At 40.5% G+C, this 16,145-nt stretch overlaps 1 protein-coding gene across 2 annotated transcripts in view; it reads left to right on the forward strand.

Annotated features, from left to right (window-relative positions):
- Positions 1–16,145, forward strand: part of TSPAN12 (tetraspanin 12) — a 142,182-nt gene that overhangs the window by 81,777 nt on the left and 44,260 nt on the right. For both annotated transcript variants that reach the window (XM_036328860.1, XM_036328859.1), the window contains exons 4-5: positions 2,524–2,606; positions 3,597–3,732. In XM_036328860.1, coding sequence (XP_036184753.1) covers positions 2,524–2,606; positions 3,597–3,732 — 219 coding nt within the window. The remainder of the gene's footprint in view (positions 1–2,523; positions 2,607–3,596; positions 3,733–16,145) is intronic.

Below are 16,145 nucleotides of genomic sequence, written 5' to 3' on the forward strand. Positions count from 1 at the left end.
AGTTGACAGAAGCTAGGCGCATGGTTAATACACTGTGGCTGATTCACTGAGTAGCCTTTGTTAGGCTTGCAATCTGTTCTTCATTCTCAACAGAAATGAGGACAGTACTAACTGGCCGAATTCTCCTCTGAACTGGTGTCCCAAGGCTCCTAACCTGTGTTGGGCCATAGGCCCCTGAGCTCCTATTCACCAATGAATATAGTTCAGACATTTGGACTGAGCCTGACCATTGTACACTGCCTCCCCCTCCTCTCCCTTCTCCTCACCCCTTTTGAAACAGAAGCTTGAATGCTCTGCAGGCTGGTCTCCTCACTGTGGAATTTCTCACGCTTGTGTCTTATTGGGAAGGTAATTACTGTGGGTAAAACCCCAAAGGCATGGATTTGAATCCCAGCCCTGCTACTTAGTCTGTAAGACCTTGAACAGGCTACCTCACTTTTGTGTGTCTCATGGTACTTTTATAGTCTGTAATCACCTGATTTATATGTTTATTTTTGTGCCCCACAAGAGGCTCCTTAAAGTCTGGCGTCTTGCTTGTCTTACTCATTGTTGGGTCTCTGAATCTAGCACAGACAGTACAAAGCAGGCAGTATGCGTTGAGTAAATATTTGCAGCTGAGTGAAGGACAAGTGAATTCACTAATGGATTTTCCAAGCAGGTGTCCATACGTCACTCTCCAAGAGGCACAGGGCTCTACATGTGATACTCCTAGAGCCTTTTTCCAGAAACCATGTTTCATGGCCACGGCTTGAATCAGCACAGACACATTCCATCTTGTATTTTCATCATTTCTTTTAGCATTTAAGGCTAAATCTATAACACATAATGGTAATTGATATATTTATAATGTCCCAGAAATTATTAAAAATCAAATGAAGTAGAATTTCACTATACTGTGCTTTAAGAGCCAAATATAAGGTACATTTTAGAAACATTTCCATCAAAATAGGAAAGACCTTCAGAACTTAAGGGTTGACTTCAGCTTTTGGATTGTTTATTTAACCATTCAGCATATATCTCTAAAAGATAAGGATCTTTTTTTTAAAAAAAAAACACACCTCAATACCATTACTGTACCTAAAATAAAAAACAAGAATTTCTTAATATTTTCAAATATCTAGTCATCTTAAAATATCCCCTGTTGTCTCATAAATGTCTCTTTGTTATTGATTTGTTTGAATAAGAATTCATACCAGGTCAACATGTTGCATTGAGTAACCTCTTAAATCTCTTTTAATTTCTAATGGTCCCCCCCACCCTTGGCCAATTTTTAAAATTAAATAAATCAGATCATTTGGCCTGTAAATTTCTCATATTCTCGATTTTGCTGATTGCAAAATCATGGTGGCATTTAACGAATTTAAATCTATTCCCTGTATTTCCTATAAACTTATACAGCTAGGGGCTTGATTAGATTCAGGTTTGACTTTTTGGTAAAAATACTTCACAGGTATCTCGGTGTACTTCTCATTGCATCGTGCTGGGAAACATTATATCTGATTGTCTCTTTTTGTGATACTAAGATTGATCAGTGGGGTCTGCCTGCTCTCTCTATTCTAAACTTTCGCGTAATGCAGTGGTTCTTAGCCCTGACTACATGTTAGAACATCTGTGGAGTGTTTACACATTTCTGGTGCCCAGCCCCCACTCTCAACAATTAGTTGGTCCAGGGTAGATCAGGCTCAGTAATTTTTTGAGTCCTAGGTGATTTTGATGTACAGACAGGATTCAGAACTACTATCCTGATCATTTTGGCCTCTATTGAGGACCTTTGCCTAGAAATTCATTATTTCAGAAGGAGTTGATAAATAGTGATACTCTGTCATGCTTTCTTCACATATTACCAGAAATTCGTCTGTAAAAGCTTTCATTAAGTCTTTGGTTCTTTAGTTTTTATAGAAAAGGTTGGATAAATATTGGATTCTTAACAGTTTTCTGAATAATGATTTGAGTATGCAACATTCTACAAAGGTGACCAGTGAGTTTTGTTTAAGTGTGATTATGAATTTACACATTTTTAGCATATTTGATGTTTCAAACTATTGTGTTGATTATTGTTATTATTGCTATTATTTTGGTGCCCAAATTGCTTGAAATTTAGCCAGTGGAAGCTCTTCCAAGTTAGCTCCTTGGACTTTTATTTTTTGATAACATCAATAGTATTTGATTGCTTCCTTGCTTTTACATTTGACATATTTTAGGCTTATCTTGTGCATTTCATAATTTAATTGTCCTGTGGCCTCTTCATCTTGTGCAATTCCCCTTCTCGACCTGGAATCGGTCATTAAATAGTTTAGCTATGTGTGTCCTATTTGGTGACTTTCTATTTAGCGGCTATGTCGTGATTACGAAATGGAATGGCAGATATATAAAGTAAAAGTAAATCTCAACGGGAAATTATGGAAAAGCATAATAGCTATGTAAGGCAATATCCTTATTTTTTTATTTTTATTTTTTTTACTGTTAATCTGGCAGAGAATGTTGCATGAATCCTTCGTAACCTTTGTATTTTTTTCTTTCCAGTTAATGTCCATCAGCGTGTTGGCAGTTTCTGCTTGGATGAGGGACTACCTGAATAATGTTCTGACTTTAACTGCAGAAACAAGGTAGGCTTTACAAGTAATGATTGATGTCTTTGATAAGGTTTCCTCAGGCGCTAGTTTCTAGGTAACTTTGCCCTCAGCTGTTTAGAGGGTATTGCTGCTAAGTTCATTTGGGAAGTTTTCCCTGCCCGTGGCAACCTTTGTTACTGTTGTATGCATTTTTCTAGCATTCTCATTAAGGCCCTGAGAGATCATTCCTGTCTTCCTGACAGTGTGCCAGCTCTGTCATATTTGCATATAAAGGACAGCCGAGCTACTTTTTTTCTACAAAAATCATCCCCAACCTTGTTGCCTTCGTATTCCTGAGCTCAGGAAAACCAAACCCACTCAGTGCCATTTCTTCTCAAATTTCAAAGGTTGGTCCACTAACCTCGAGCAAATTACTCAACTTCTCCTAGCCGCAAAAATTTATTTTTCATCTCTGAATGGGGAATGTAATATATTCCACTCTGAAATGTCCTAAGGATTCACTAAGATATTTTTGTAAAGTCCTTAACACAATGGAGTGTTGTTAGGGTAATTTTTGTTATTCCCATTATTCTTCCTATTATGGCTGTAGTCAATGACCTTTTTTTTCATAAGTTTCTAGCAAAAATCATCTCTCCCCCTTCCTTTTTCTTTTAACTGGAGCCCCAGATCTGTGAGGAGGGGAAAGAGCGAAGGGTACAGTGTGGTCCCCCAGGCTGAGGCTTCAGAGCTCACAGTAGATGGACTTCTTGTTAAGGATCTCTTGCTCATCATATGTTTTAAATGAGTTGAAGTTGGAATGTACCACTTGTATAAAAAAACTAAAACAAAACAAAGCAAAAATAAAACAAGCAGGCACATTGCTGAGATAGCACAGTGATTTTGAAAATAGCAATGCAGCTGTTGTCTTTGCGCATGATGATTTAAAGGTTATTAAGGCAAATCACAGTTGGGTCGTGTACCATGTCTTGGGTGCCTTTTGATCACATTTTCTTTGTAATGTGACACATGCTTGTTCTTTTTCAGGGTAGAGGAGGCCGTCATCTTGACTTACTTTCCCGTGGTTCATCCAGTCATGATTGCCGTTTGCTGTTTCCTCATCATCGTGGGGATGCTAGGATACTGCGGAACGGTGAAGAGAAATCTGTTGCTTCTTGCCTGGGTATGGTGTTTCTATCTTCTCTTTATTGTGCTTAAAAAGACCAACCAGTAGCGGACTATTTTTTCATCAGTGCCCAAGACTCTGTGCTTAGGGAACTGTGACAGCAGTGCTCTTACCCGGGGTAATTGTTCCACAGCCTGTGCGGAGGGAAGCTTTTTCCAGGAGAGATGACTTGAACCCAAGTCTTTGCTTTACTCAAACGATGCGGAATGGAAATATGCGCTCTACTTAATTGTTCCACTCAGGCTATGTGCAGACCTCTTCATTCAAAAGTATGAGTTTTCTCTAGAGTCGTGGACCTTATGACCACTCGGACAGGTCCCTGAGACGTCAGAATGGAACGCACTTTCTTTCTCTCTTCTTTTTAAAACCGATCTGCCATATAAGCTCGTGTGGAAGTTCAGGTGGTCAGGTAGCGGACGGACATTACCGTCCTGGCACTGCCTTTACATGAGTTAGCACATGTAAGTGAGTCTCCGTGTCTATGATCTTAGTGGTTTTTTTATTTTTAAATCTGAAAGTCTTTTCTAGATTATTTCTTTAAGTCCCTTCAGCACTCAAATTCTATGGTCCCAAAGTTTGTGCTTAAACTTTTAATGAAAAAATTAGCAAACTCTCTTTTAACATTAAAAATCTGAGTCAATTAAAAGTACAGCTTGTATAAAGATTAAATAAATTTTTTTTGCTAATCCTCACTCGAAGATACGTTTCCCCTTTGCTTTTGAGACAGAGTGGAAGGGAGGGAGGGATGGGGATAGGGAGAGGAAGAGGGAGAGAGAGAGAGATACATTGATGTGAGAGAGACACATCAACAGGTTGCCTCCCACATGTGCCCTTGACTGGAAATCGAACCCAAGATTCTTCGGTGCATGGGCCAACACTCTAACCACTGAACACACCGGCCAGTGCTGTAAAGATTTTTTGAAGTGCATTGAGTGTATAAAATATTACATGTTAGTGGCACCAGGTATTGCGGCTGCTAATATAATTGCAGATATATCATATGTCCCCCAGAATTAATTCATTGAGTATATTCATTTCTGTGCAGTAGTTTTCAAGGCTAGTTACGCTTTAATTCCTTGTAGGGAACATAATAAATTCCTGTGTGCTGATATGCTGGATGTCTGGGCAGAAAAAAGGCCCTGATTTGTAGCGTTTGCGGGTTTCTGTGAGGTAAATACTCCCAGCATGGTGGATTTTAGGTCACCAACATGGTATCACTGAACGCAGAACTGGGGAGAGATGAATGCACATTGGCTCTGAGGAGCCAGCTGGGCACACCAGTGCTTGATTGGCCCCCTCCCAAGCCCATTAAGCAGAGCCTTAGTGAGAAGCTGCACGGAGCCTTTGAGTTTCCCAGGGACAACCTGTGCTACCGTATTCCTTGGCTTCTCGGAGGAAACCTCTTCAGGCCCACGGTTAGAAAACAGAATATGCCGCAGACAGTACCCCACACCCAGAGAAGGGGAACATGCCCAGGGGCTCACTTCTCTCCACAGTGCTGGGAAGCATGGGGAAGGCTTTGGAACCTTATTTTGCCATTTAAGATATTTGGACAGTAATTTAAACATAAACGAAAGGACTTACTTTAAATGAAACTGATAGTTAAAAGCATGGGTGAAGTATTTTAAATGGAAAAAACTCAGAATCCTTATTTATTTATTTGTTTGTTTGTTAATCTTCACCTGAAGATATTTTTCCATTTTTTTTTTGTGTTTTTTTGTGTGTTTTTTTTTACTGAGGGAGGAGGGAATGAGGGAGTGAGAGAGGGAGGTGGGGGGAAGAGAGAGATGTAAACATCAATGTGAGAGACACATTAATTGGTTGCTTCCCAACTCAGCCAAGGGATCCGAACCTGCAACCCTTCAGTGATTGGCCTGACACTCTAACCACTGAGCAACACTGGCCAAGGCTCCGAATCCTTTTTAAACCCATACTCTCACAATGATGATTTATTTACACCAATTTAAGTGTGACCGCTATTCTCCCCTCCCCCCCCCCAGCTCATATGACTGGATGGCCCCTGGACAGTGGGCTGGGGTGGGTGGCATAGCATATTTCATGAACCTAAAGGCTTTAGGAACACATTTCAAAACCACTTATGTATCACATTAGTCTACTCAAATGCTGGTAAGTTAAGTGGACAAGAAGAGTGTAATTTGGTCTCTACTTGAGGCAGGATGAGTCATAAAGACTTGTGCCCGAGAGGCTAGTGTGTGAGGCTGGAAAGAGCCTTACGATGCAAAGGTGACGTGTTGACTGAGGTTCTAAGGGCCATTAACTTGTTCATTTATTCGTTCTTCAAATATTTATTGAGAATATAGGCACTACTAATCTCTGCCAGTGCATATGATGGACAAACACTCCCACTATTCAATGGTAAGATCTTGAATAGGGTTTTCACCAGGTGCTCTGAGGTGGAGCGGAAGACCTCCAAGCTCAGCCTCAAGGGCTCAGTACCTGCTCCAGGAGGTTGATCGGCCTAAATTGATATGCTCTATCCCACTCTCTTTACTTGGCTCACTCCTTTTCAGTGTAGCTTTTGGTGCATTGCCGTCCAGTGTGTGCATGTTGGATGCGCCTTCCCATGGACTGCCGGGGGGCATTTCATTCCCATCGGGCTGCTTCTCTTGTCAAAGCTGGTTTCCAGGCCTTAGTTTGTCTAGGCCCAACACAGCTTTTCCCTCGCTAAGGAATGATCAGTGATCTCAATTCCCAGTTACCTGCCACTCAAAGCCAATCTGCCTCTGATCTGCTGCCCAGGTATTCTTCCCTGGTTTCCTCTCCAGAGCCTCCTCCTCTAAGCACTTGCCAAGTCCTGTAAGTTCTGGATCTACCACCCAGGAACCTGTCCCCTCTTCTCTACTCTTATTCGTAATGCCCAGATTCAGGCTCTCCTGACTCCTACTGACACAGTGCAGAGCCCCTAACGGAACTCCTGCCTCTGTTTCCTTCTGACTTACCCGAGACTAATGCCACCAGGTTAATATAATGCAACAGTAGTCGCGTTACCCCTCTGTTCTGAAACCTTGAGGGAGTCCCGGTTGGGTAATGAAGTATTTAGTGATGCCTCAGTCTGGCCTCAGTTTCTTCTGTAATCCAGTCTTTGTCCTCCATTTCTAGCTTGCTTACCTACTTTATTCTTCTCTGGTCAAACTGTATCTTCTGAGCCTTGAACAAACTCTTTGCTCCATTCTTCCCTGCTGTTATTCTTGCTGTCCCCTTAGCTGGGAATTCCTTCTTAATACTTTTGTTTTAATACTTCCAGTCCATGAAGACTTGTCTAACATCCTATCTCCAGAAATCATCATAATGACAAAGATGATGGTGATAATTAAAGTAGTGAACATTTCTCAGGTGCTTACAGATGCTGCAGAGGTTTACCTGAATGTTGTATATGAAGAATTTTACATGAATTAATCAATGTTGTCCTCTCCAAAATTCTAATGAGATAGACACTATTTTTATTACCATACGATAGATAAGGAAATGAGGCACAGATTGGTAAAGTGATTTGCCTAAGTTTGCATAGCTAGGAAATGGAGAACCTGGTATGCAGACATGGCAATCCAGTTCCAACAACATATTTGTAACAATATCATTCTTTTATTCTGTAATTGCTCCCTTTTCCCACGTGCTTATAAACATATCTGACAGTGTATAAAACATTTTCCCGATGATCTTTCATTTTAAACCTGACAATAATAATCTAATAAAGATAATTATAAATGAGATTCAGAGAAGTTCCAAGGTCACTCAGTAATAATGGTAGCGTTTTGATTCAGGCGTTAATGTTTCTGACTCCCAAGCCCATTCTCATTGGGCCTTTACTGATGTCTCTAATAGATGCTCCTCAACCTTTGTGGTCCAGTGCATTTCCCTTTTTATAAATTTCATTTTTTTTATAACCAGATCAAACTCCCAGACTACAAACAATTTGATAATACAAACCATTCACCTTGCCTATTGCTTTTTTTAAAAATATATTTTTATTGATTTCAGAGAGGAAGGGAGAGGGAGAGAGAGATAGAAACATCAGTGATGAGAAACATTGATCAGCTGTCTCCTGCATGCTCCCTACTGGGGATCGAGCTCACAACCTGGGCATGTGCCCTTGACCGGAATCCAACCTGGGATCCTTTAGTCCATGGGCTGACACTCTATTCACTGAGCCAAACCAGCTAGGGCTTGCCTATTGCTTTAATAAGTGTTCACTAAATTGAATAATGGACAAAATTAGAACAGTGGGAGTAGGAGTGACTACACATCAGGTGGGGGATGGTGCCTGGAAGACAGTGAAGAGAGTGAGAATTTAAAGGAGGAGCCTGGCAGCTAAGGGAATGGCTTGTTAAGGGAGCACAACAAAAATATGACATGATGTTGTTGCTCTTTGGCAAATATTTGCAAGGCAGCTCTCATGGTTTCTTCCTTTGTGCCCTTTAGCTTTTCATCCTAAGTTAGAAAAAATTAAGGAAGATCCTTATTTTAATGTATTTTTCAAATTAAAGAAAAAGTTTCTTTAGAAAGCCATAGAGGTAGAAGAAGTGAGCTGTGGAAGAAGTGAGCCAGCTGAGCTGCATGGGCTCAGGGAACAAGTTACAGAGGAAAAAGAAGGGATCTTGGAGCTTAGGAGAAAGGCAAGGAAGATGGACTTGAGGGGAAGGGAGTGGGGAAAGGCATGGGTTTATTCCATAGAGCAGTGGTTCTCAACCTGTGGGTCACGACCCCTTTGGGGGTCGAATGACCCTTTCACAAGGGTTGCCTAAGACCATCGGAAAACACATATATAATTACATATTGTTTTTGTGATTAATCACTATGCTTTAATTATGTTCAATTTGTAACAATGAAATTGGGGGTCACCACAACATGAGGAACTGTATTAAAGGGTCGCGGCATTAGCAAGGTTGAGAACCATTGCCATAGAGAGAACTGCCTCTTTTCTTTTGTTAATCCTCACCTGAGGATATATTCTTTCCATTGCTTTTTAGAGAGAGTGGAAGGGAGGGAGGGGGAGAAAGAGAGAAACATTGATGTGAGAGAGATGACTGGTTGCCCCCCACCCCCACTCCCAAGTGCGTCTACCAGTGCTGGGGATCAAACCTGCAACCCAGGTACAAAGCCTTGACTGGGAATCAAACCTGGGACCCCACAGTGCGAGAGCCTACACTCTAACCACTGAGCACCACCGGCCAGTGTGAGAGCTGCCTCTTTTATTTAATGTAAATATTTAAACAACCAGAATGCATTCAATCCATCTTGTCTATTTCTCTGTAGTCAAAGTCTTGTTTCATGTATGAGATCTGTAAGCCAGATAAGCAGGAGGACAATTTTTTTTTTTAAAGACAACCAGTATCTCTGAGAACCGCCATAGCTCTTAGATCAGCGGTTCTCAACCTGTGGGTTGTGACCCCTTTGGGGGTTGAATGACCCTTTCACAGGGGTCGCCTAAGACCATCGGAAAACTCATATATAATTACATATTGTTTTTGTAATTAATCACTATGTTTTAATTATGTTCAATTTGTAACGATGAAAATACATCCTGCATATCAGATATTTACATTACGATTCATAACAGTAGCAAAATTACAGTTATGAAGTAGCAAAGAAAATAATTTTATGGTTGGGAGTTAGCACAACATGAGGAACTGTATTAAAGGGTCGCGGCATTAGGAAGGTTGAGAACCACTGTCTTAGATGATCCCTAAAAAAGGAGCTGGCATCTGGGCTATGGTGGTGTTCCAGCAGAAATCAAAATGCCATTATTCACCAGAGTGATCAAGAAAAAGTGAGAAAACCTCAAAACAGAGCTTTATAACCAGCCTGCCTGTCCACCCCATCTTCACCCCCAAAAACAATTCTTCCGGCTCAGAGGGGACACCCATAGGAAAATACTTCCAGTGAACCTTGGTCATGAATTTGACCATCTGTTGAATTATAGATACAATTTAAAAATAACCTAACTTAAGGTTCCCAAATAATGTTTAGGACATCCATTTAAACTTGAATCCCAGATAAAGAAAGAATAATATTTTAGTGTAAGTATATCCCATGCAATATTAAGCTGTAATGTACTAAAACATTCTTCATTGTTAATCTGCAACTCAAATTTAAATGAGCATCCTGTATTTTTATTTGCTGAATTTGGCAACTCTACTCTGACTACATTTGTTCTTAATAAATGTGAAACTGTCATAGGAGAGAAACGTTTTTATACTTATATGAGGAGATTGGGAATAATTAAATTCTAATTATATTGGGAAAGCAATCCAAAAATGACTAGGAAAACAAACTTGATTATACCGTGACTTTCAAAGTAATTTCAGTAGCAGAAATTCCTTCTCTTTAAAAGAGAAATCGAAGCTAAATGGGAATTGGTTTTAAGCCTATATGGGTACTTCTCAAGGCTTTTAGCTGTAGACCAAATGAAATTCATTTATTATTGCAGTTCTACCTTGCTGTTCACATAGGCAGTAGGGGAGCTGGGCCAGCTCAGGAGGATTGTAAACAGATTGAACAGACATGGTTACAATATTGACAACAGCTGAATGCCGCTGTCAGGAGATGTCCTTTGTCAGAGACACTAATGTATGCTCAGCTGCCAGCAAACCACAACTAGCCCAGCACTGGTCAAAAATGAAGTTGGATGCATGTCACATGTTTCAGAGCAATACTTTGTAGTTTAAAGGTAAACGTTTCCTCTTTTTTTTTTTTTCCCAATTTTATTTTCAGGAGAATTTTCATATGGCCATTGATTGTATGGAAGCTTTTCTAAAGCTTTCTTATACTAGTAATATATGGTGATTGAACCAGATTTGAAATGATTTCTCTTAAAGGAAATCAAATCAATTTTTTTTTGTTGTTAATCCTCACCCCAGGATATTTTTACATTGATTTCTAGAGAGAGTGGGAGGAGGGGGAGAGACAAAGAGAGAGAAACATTGATGTGAGAGAGAGACATCGATTGGTTGCCTCCCACACGCCCACCCTGACCACGGCCAGGAATCAAGCCTGCAACTGAGGTACATGCCCTTGACTGGAATCCAAGCCAGGACCCTTCATTCGAGGGCCAGTGCTCTATCCACTGAGCCAAACTGGCTAGGGCAAAATCAAATTAATTTTTAATGATCATGGAGAAATTGCCATCCTCAATATTTTTATTGTTTAAAAACCTATATTATAAAGAGCTAATATGCTAATTAGACCAAACAGCAGAATGACCGGCTGGAGACGACCTTCCGGAAGAAGGGGGGGTGGGGGCTGCAAGGGCCGAGCCCCTTGCATGAATTTTGTGCATGGGCCTCTAGTCATAATACAAAACCGGATAATCTTTCTAAATAGTAATTTTTCTACAGGCTCTGTCTAAGGTCTTTTCATAAGTAGTTATACATTTTGTATATATAGTTATTAAGTTAAAATTAAACTATTACATTTAATATCTTTATTTTCTATTTTTAATATTGGTTGATGGTTAGCAACCTTCTTTACTTATTTTGTAAATATATTTTTATTGATTTCAGAGAGGAAGGGAGAAGGAAAAAGATATAGAAACATCAATGATGAGAGAGAATCATTGATCTGCTGCCTCTTGGACACCCCACACTGGGGATAGAGCCTGCAGCCCGGGCATGTGCCTTGACTGGGAATCAAACTGTTACTTCCTGGTTCATAGGACGATGCTCAACCACTGAGCCATGCCAGCCAGGCTTAGCAACTTTATTTCTAAATCAAGGTCCATCGTATCATTGGCTGCTTGTTCAGCATGTGCCCAGTGTTTTAACCTTGTTTTCTGAGAAAATACTTATAGGACGTATTTCACAGATGAAGGGAAGTAGGATGCCCAAGGATACATAGCTGCTAGTTGCTATAGTTACTATCAGTAATGTGCAAACACTGTCTTATGCTCAAAGCCCATGCATGTTTCACCCACCACACTGCTATGATTAATTATTTCTGTACGATTTAGACTTTGTTTATAATTCCAAGGCAGTTAGTAGTCATTTAACTTTTAAAATATAATCTTTTAATGCCCTTATTATAAGAGGAACTCTAAAAGTTCTGCCCTGGTTCTCTATCATCCTGTCAAGGAATAAATGGTTTTTCCTTTCCTGTCTACATTCTTCCCTCTCATTCCCCTTTTTTTCTCCCCCCCCCCCCACCCGCCCCCTTAAACATTTATTGAGTACCCAGTCTGTGTTAGACACTGGAGGGGCAAAGATGAAAGGGGAGAATGCAAAGCAAATAACAAAGGAAAATACAATATTAAAGTAATAAATAGATTGCTGTGGGAACACAGAATAAGAAGCAATTGGAGGCTTCTGGCAGGTTTTATAGGACAGTTACTTGAGCCAGAGACTGAAAATGTGTAAGAGCTTTCTGGTAGAGAAGAAAAGGGGCTTTAGAGCAACATGATTATGTGCAAAGACATAAAGACGTGGAGGAGTAAAGGAACTTGGCAGGTTTAGGCCAAACTTAGGAATTCAGCGAGCTGTGGTGTCGGTGCACAGTGAGAAGTAGTCCAATTGTGAAGGCTTTTCTAAGAGAGTGTGATGTTATGCGTGGGTGTTTCCGGCAGCGGATGAGATGATAACGTTTAGTGCAGGAGGCAGTGGGAAGCTCTGTTAGAGGTCACACCATAGTTTTCAGAAGCCATGGATGGAACTAAGATTTGGGGGAACTGAGGACAGCTGAATTCGGCAGACCTTGCTGGAATAGAAATATGGAAAAAGAATTGCATATGATAGTAATGTTGGTGACAGTGAAAAAGGCACCAGCTGTCAGACTGGATCTTGGTTCAGCAATCTCAGTACTTGGGTTCTGGCTAAGAAAGACTTCAAAGGCAAGACTCAAACTATAAGAGAAAGTTTATTTAGAAAGTCAAAGAGGTAGAAGTGAGCTGTAGAAGAAATGAACTTAGGAAACCAGTTACAAAGGCAAAAGAAGGGCCCTTGGAGCAGAGGAGAAACAGAGAGGCCAGGGAAATGTGCCTGAGAGGAAGGTGTGGGTGTGCTCCAGAGGGGACCGCGGTGGGTCTTGAGGCTATTTACCTGGAGGTCTCAGGGGAGGGTCTCAGTAGAATATTCATCAGCTTTCCAGATGTGTCCTTTCAGGGTCCTCGTCTGCACTTGATTGTCACACCTGGTCTGCACTGATGGTCACACCAGGTCATTAGTTGATGAAGCTGGTCCTGATGTCAGCCAAGGCATCACTTGTCTGGTTTTGCTGCTTTTCTGAATCCGGGGCTGAAACACAACTGAGGTGTAGATGTTATCTCTAGGGGTAAATGCTTAAGGGAGTGGTGGTGCAAGAGCCTGCATGGGAGTCCCATGAGGCCAATCTTCAGTCCCTTGTTCCTCTTCCAATAGATTTACCGAATGACTAGCAACATGCCCTGGGAGGAAAGGTCAGGGGAGGGTCTGAACTGCATGACCAAGGATATGAAAGGTCAAGGTCCAAACTGCATGACCAGGGATGTGCTAGTGGAGGAAAGGTTACCCTGGGGGTGAATTCCTGTTTTCCCAGTTTTGCCTGTTGTTAGGCACCCTGGGCTTTCTGCCCTGGTGACCTTCTATACCTGACCCAACATCCTTTCTTTGCACATACCTGTCTAACTGCCTACCATGGTAATGTTCATATTACTTGACATCTGGAAATAAAGTATTCAATATTTATGCATTTTTTAATATAACAGAAACATATCCTTTCAATGTTGACTAGAATTTTCTAAAAACCACAGTTGTTAACTATAGTTGTCAAACTCACAAAAACCTCAAGCAGAGGAATCTGAAGGTGATTTCAGCATTCCTGGATAGAGAAGCCGTTTGTGTATTTCATTTCGGTCGGCACAAGAACCTCAGCCGAGCTCCTGGACCACGCCTGCTGCTTCAGTGGTGTTTGTTCAAATGCGTCTAATTACGCCCTTGAAAAGCATGTGCGCTGAGGTCTTTAACAGTAAATATCGTGCCAGTAACCTGGACCCAGGACAACCGTGTGAAATTTGTGGCCTTAGTGACAGGACTTTAGTGCTCATGAGACTTTTTGCCTACTTAAGAATTTGAAGTATGAATGGGTCAGGTATTTGTGTTTCTGTCATTTGCATAATGTGGTGTACTCTGTCATAGGAAGCATTTTAAGCTTTATTACATACTGTTTCTTCATGTACTCATTTGAGATAACTTTGGTTACATGTAAGCCATGTTCATCTATATCCACTGACTGGGTGACGGTCCTGAGTTGGTGCAGAGTTCAAAGCCAGGTAGTTCTCTATCAGCACATGCTATTGAAAGGCTTGTCCAGCTGTGAAAGCTGCTCACCAGTTCAAATGCTACCTGGAGGCAAATCTAGCAATTGGGCACTGTTTTTGTATTCTCATCTGCTTCCACATTGTCGGTCTATTGACTCCCTTGGTCAAACACAGAACATAAACATTCATTTAAAATCATAGAGTTGTCTAGATGACTCAGGATCCAGTGTCCCTAAATGAACAGAGTTAAAATAAGAGGACAGATAACACATGTAAAAGAAGAGAGAATTAAGTCATTTAGGCCCATGCAGAAAGTAACTTTCAGAGAAATATTTTAGAAAAATGATGTTTAATATTTATGTGCAGTGTCTAGTGAAGTTGATGACCAAATAGTAGCTCATGAGTTAAAGTTAAACTTTATTTGCATGAAATTTTACAAATTTAATAACCTTACATTTTCAAAACTGTCATCCATATAGCTTTTCTCTTTATAAGATAAATAATAACAGGCCCTGGTTATGTACATGACAGAAACACTAATTTAAATTTTATTTAAAATGTATAAACACTGTAGTTGCATCACTTAGTATTCTTGTTAAGCAATGCATTTGAATTATTCTAAAATAAGTGTTTATTTCTGAATTTTCTTTAGGTTACCATTATTTTAGTTTCAAAACTTTAAAATGTGAAAACTGAAAATTTCCTTAAAATGATTACAACCAGCAAGACATTTTAGAAACATTGCCTTTACGAATATAGGGATTTTATTAGGTGATACTTGCCAATGAAATTATTATTTTTAATTAAGTACAAATATGATTTTTTGGTGTTTATTATATGAAAGAAGAATTTAAATGTTTTAAAATCCCAAGTTCTGTGCAGGGTTTGCACAGCTAGCCGAAGACATGGACTAGTAACTTTTAAATGAGACCATGAGAGGTTTGCCTTTTATAATGAAAATATTTTAATTTTAAAAGTCTTCTCAGTGTTATTGAAGTTGCATTAAATGAACTCTAAGGAACAATAGCCTTGCTCCAGAGAGAACCTTTAATGAAGGGACAGGAGACGTGTTTGAGCTGAGATGTGATGGGGGAGGGCAGAGTGCAGAAGGTTGGTGCCTTGTGGTAGGGAGTAGGGCGTGGCTTACAGAAGAGCCCTTGCTAGGGGAGCAAGGTGCTTTTGAGGAATTGAAAGGCTAGTGGAGGAAAATTAGTGATAATACTCGGAAGCTCAGGGTGTGTTTGGAGAAGGGCATGTGTAGGTCAAAGGTAGATGTGTGCCAAGTGAGCAGGGCTGACAGTTGGCTATGTGACCGAGGGCCAGATGGGGAGAGTCTTAGTATTGTGCATATGTACTCTGCAGTTTGAAGTTTTGTGAGCTGAAGAGTGATGTGAAGTGATCTTCTTTTGCTATGTACCCCTAGTACAGTGGTTCTCAACCTTCTGACCCTTTAAATACAGTTCCTCATGTTGTGACCCAACCATAAAATTATTTTTGTTGCTGCTTCATAACTGTAATGTTGCTACTGTTATGAATCGTAATGTAAATATCTGATATGCAGGATAGTCTTAGGCGACCCCTATGAAAGGGTCGTTCGACCGCCAAAGGAGTCGCGACCCACAGGTTGAGAACCGCTGCCCTAGTAGCTGTGTCTGTTCCTGCTTGCTCCTGGGCCTTTTGCTTATTTATCTGGGAGAAAATAGCTACCTGGTCTTGCCACTCTGGGCTAAGGTGCCTTCCCATTTGGAGAACCGTTTTTTTGTTGTTTTTTTTAAAATATATTTTTATTGATTTCAGAAAGGAAGGGAGAAGGAGAGAGAGAGGTAGAAACATTAATGATAAGAGAGAATAATTGATCAGCTGCCTCTTGCATGCCCCACACTGGGGATCAAGCCCGCAACCCGGGCATGTGCTCTGACCAGGAATTGAACCTGCAACCCTTCAGTCCACAGGCTAACACTCTATCCACTGAACCAAACTGGCTAGTGCGGAGAACCTTTTTTTTAAAAAAAAAAAAAAATAATAGAAGAGAGAATTGAAGACATACTTTTATTCTCTAACAATGTGCCTTTTCTGATGAAGGAATAAAGGTACTCAGGTGGGGAAGTCTAATGTTTTAGAATGTTTTCCAAATGTACATTATAAATGCAATTCTGTTGATTTGGGT

The sequence above is a fragment of the Myotis myotis genome, unplaced genomic scaffold (assembly GCF_014108235.1).
Source record: "Myotis myotis isolate mMyoMyo1 unplaced genomic scaffold, mMyoMyo1.p scaffold_m19_p_11, whole genome shotgun sequence".
In the NCBI taxonomy this organism is placed as follows: Eukaryota; Metazoa; Chordata; class Mammalia; order Chiroptera; family Vespertilionidae; genus Myotis; species Myotis myotis.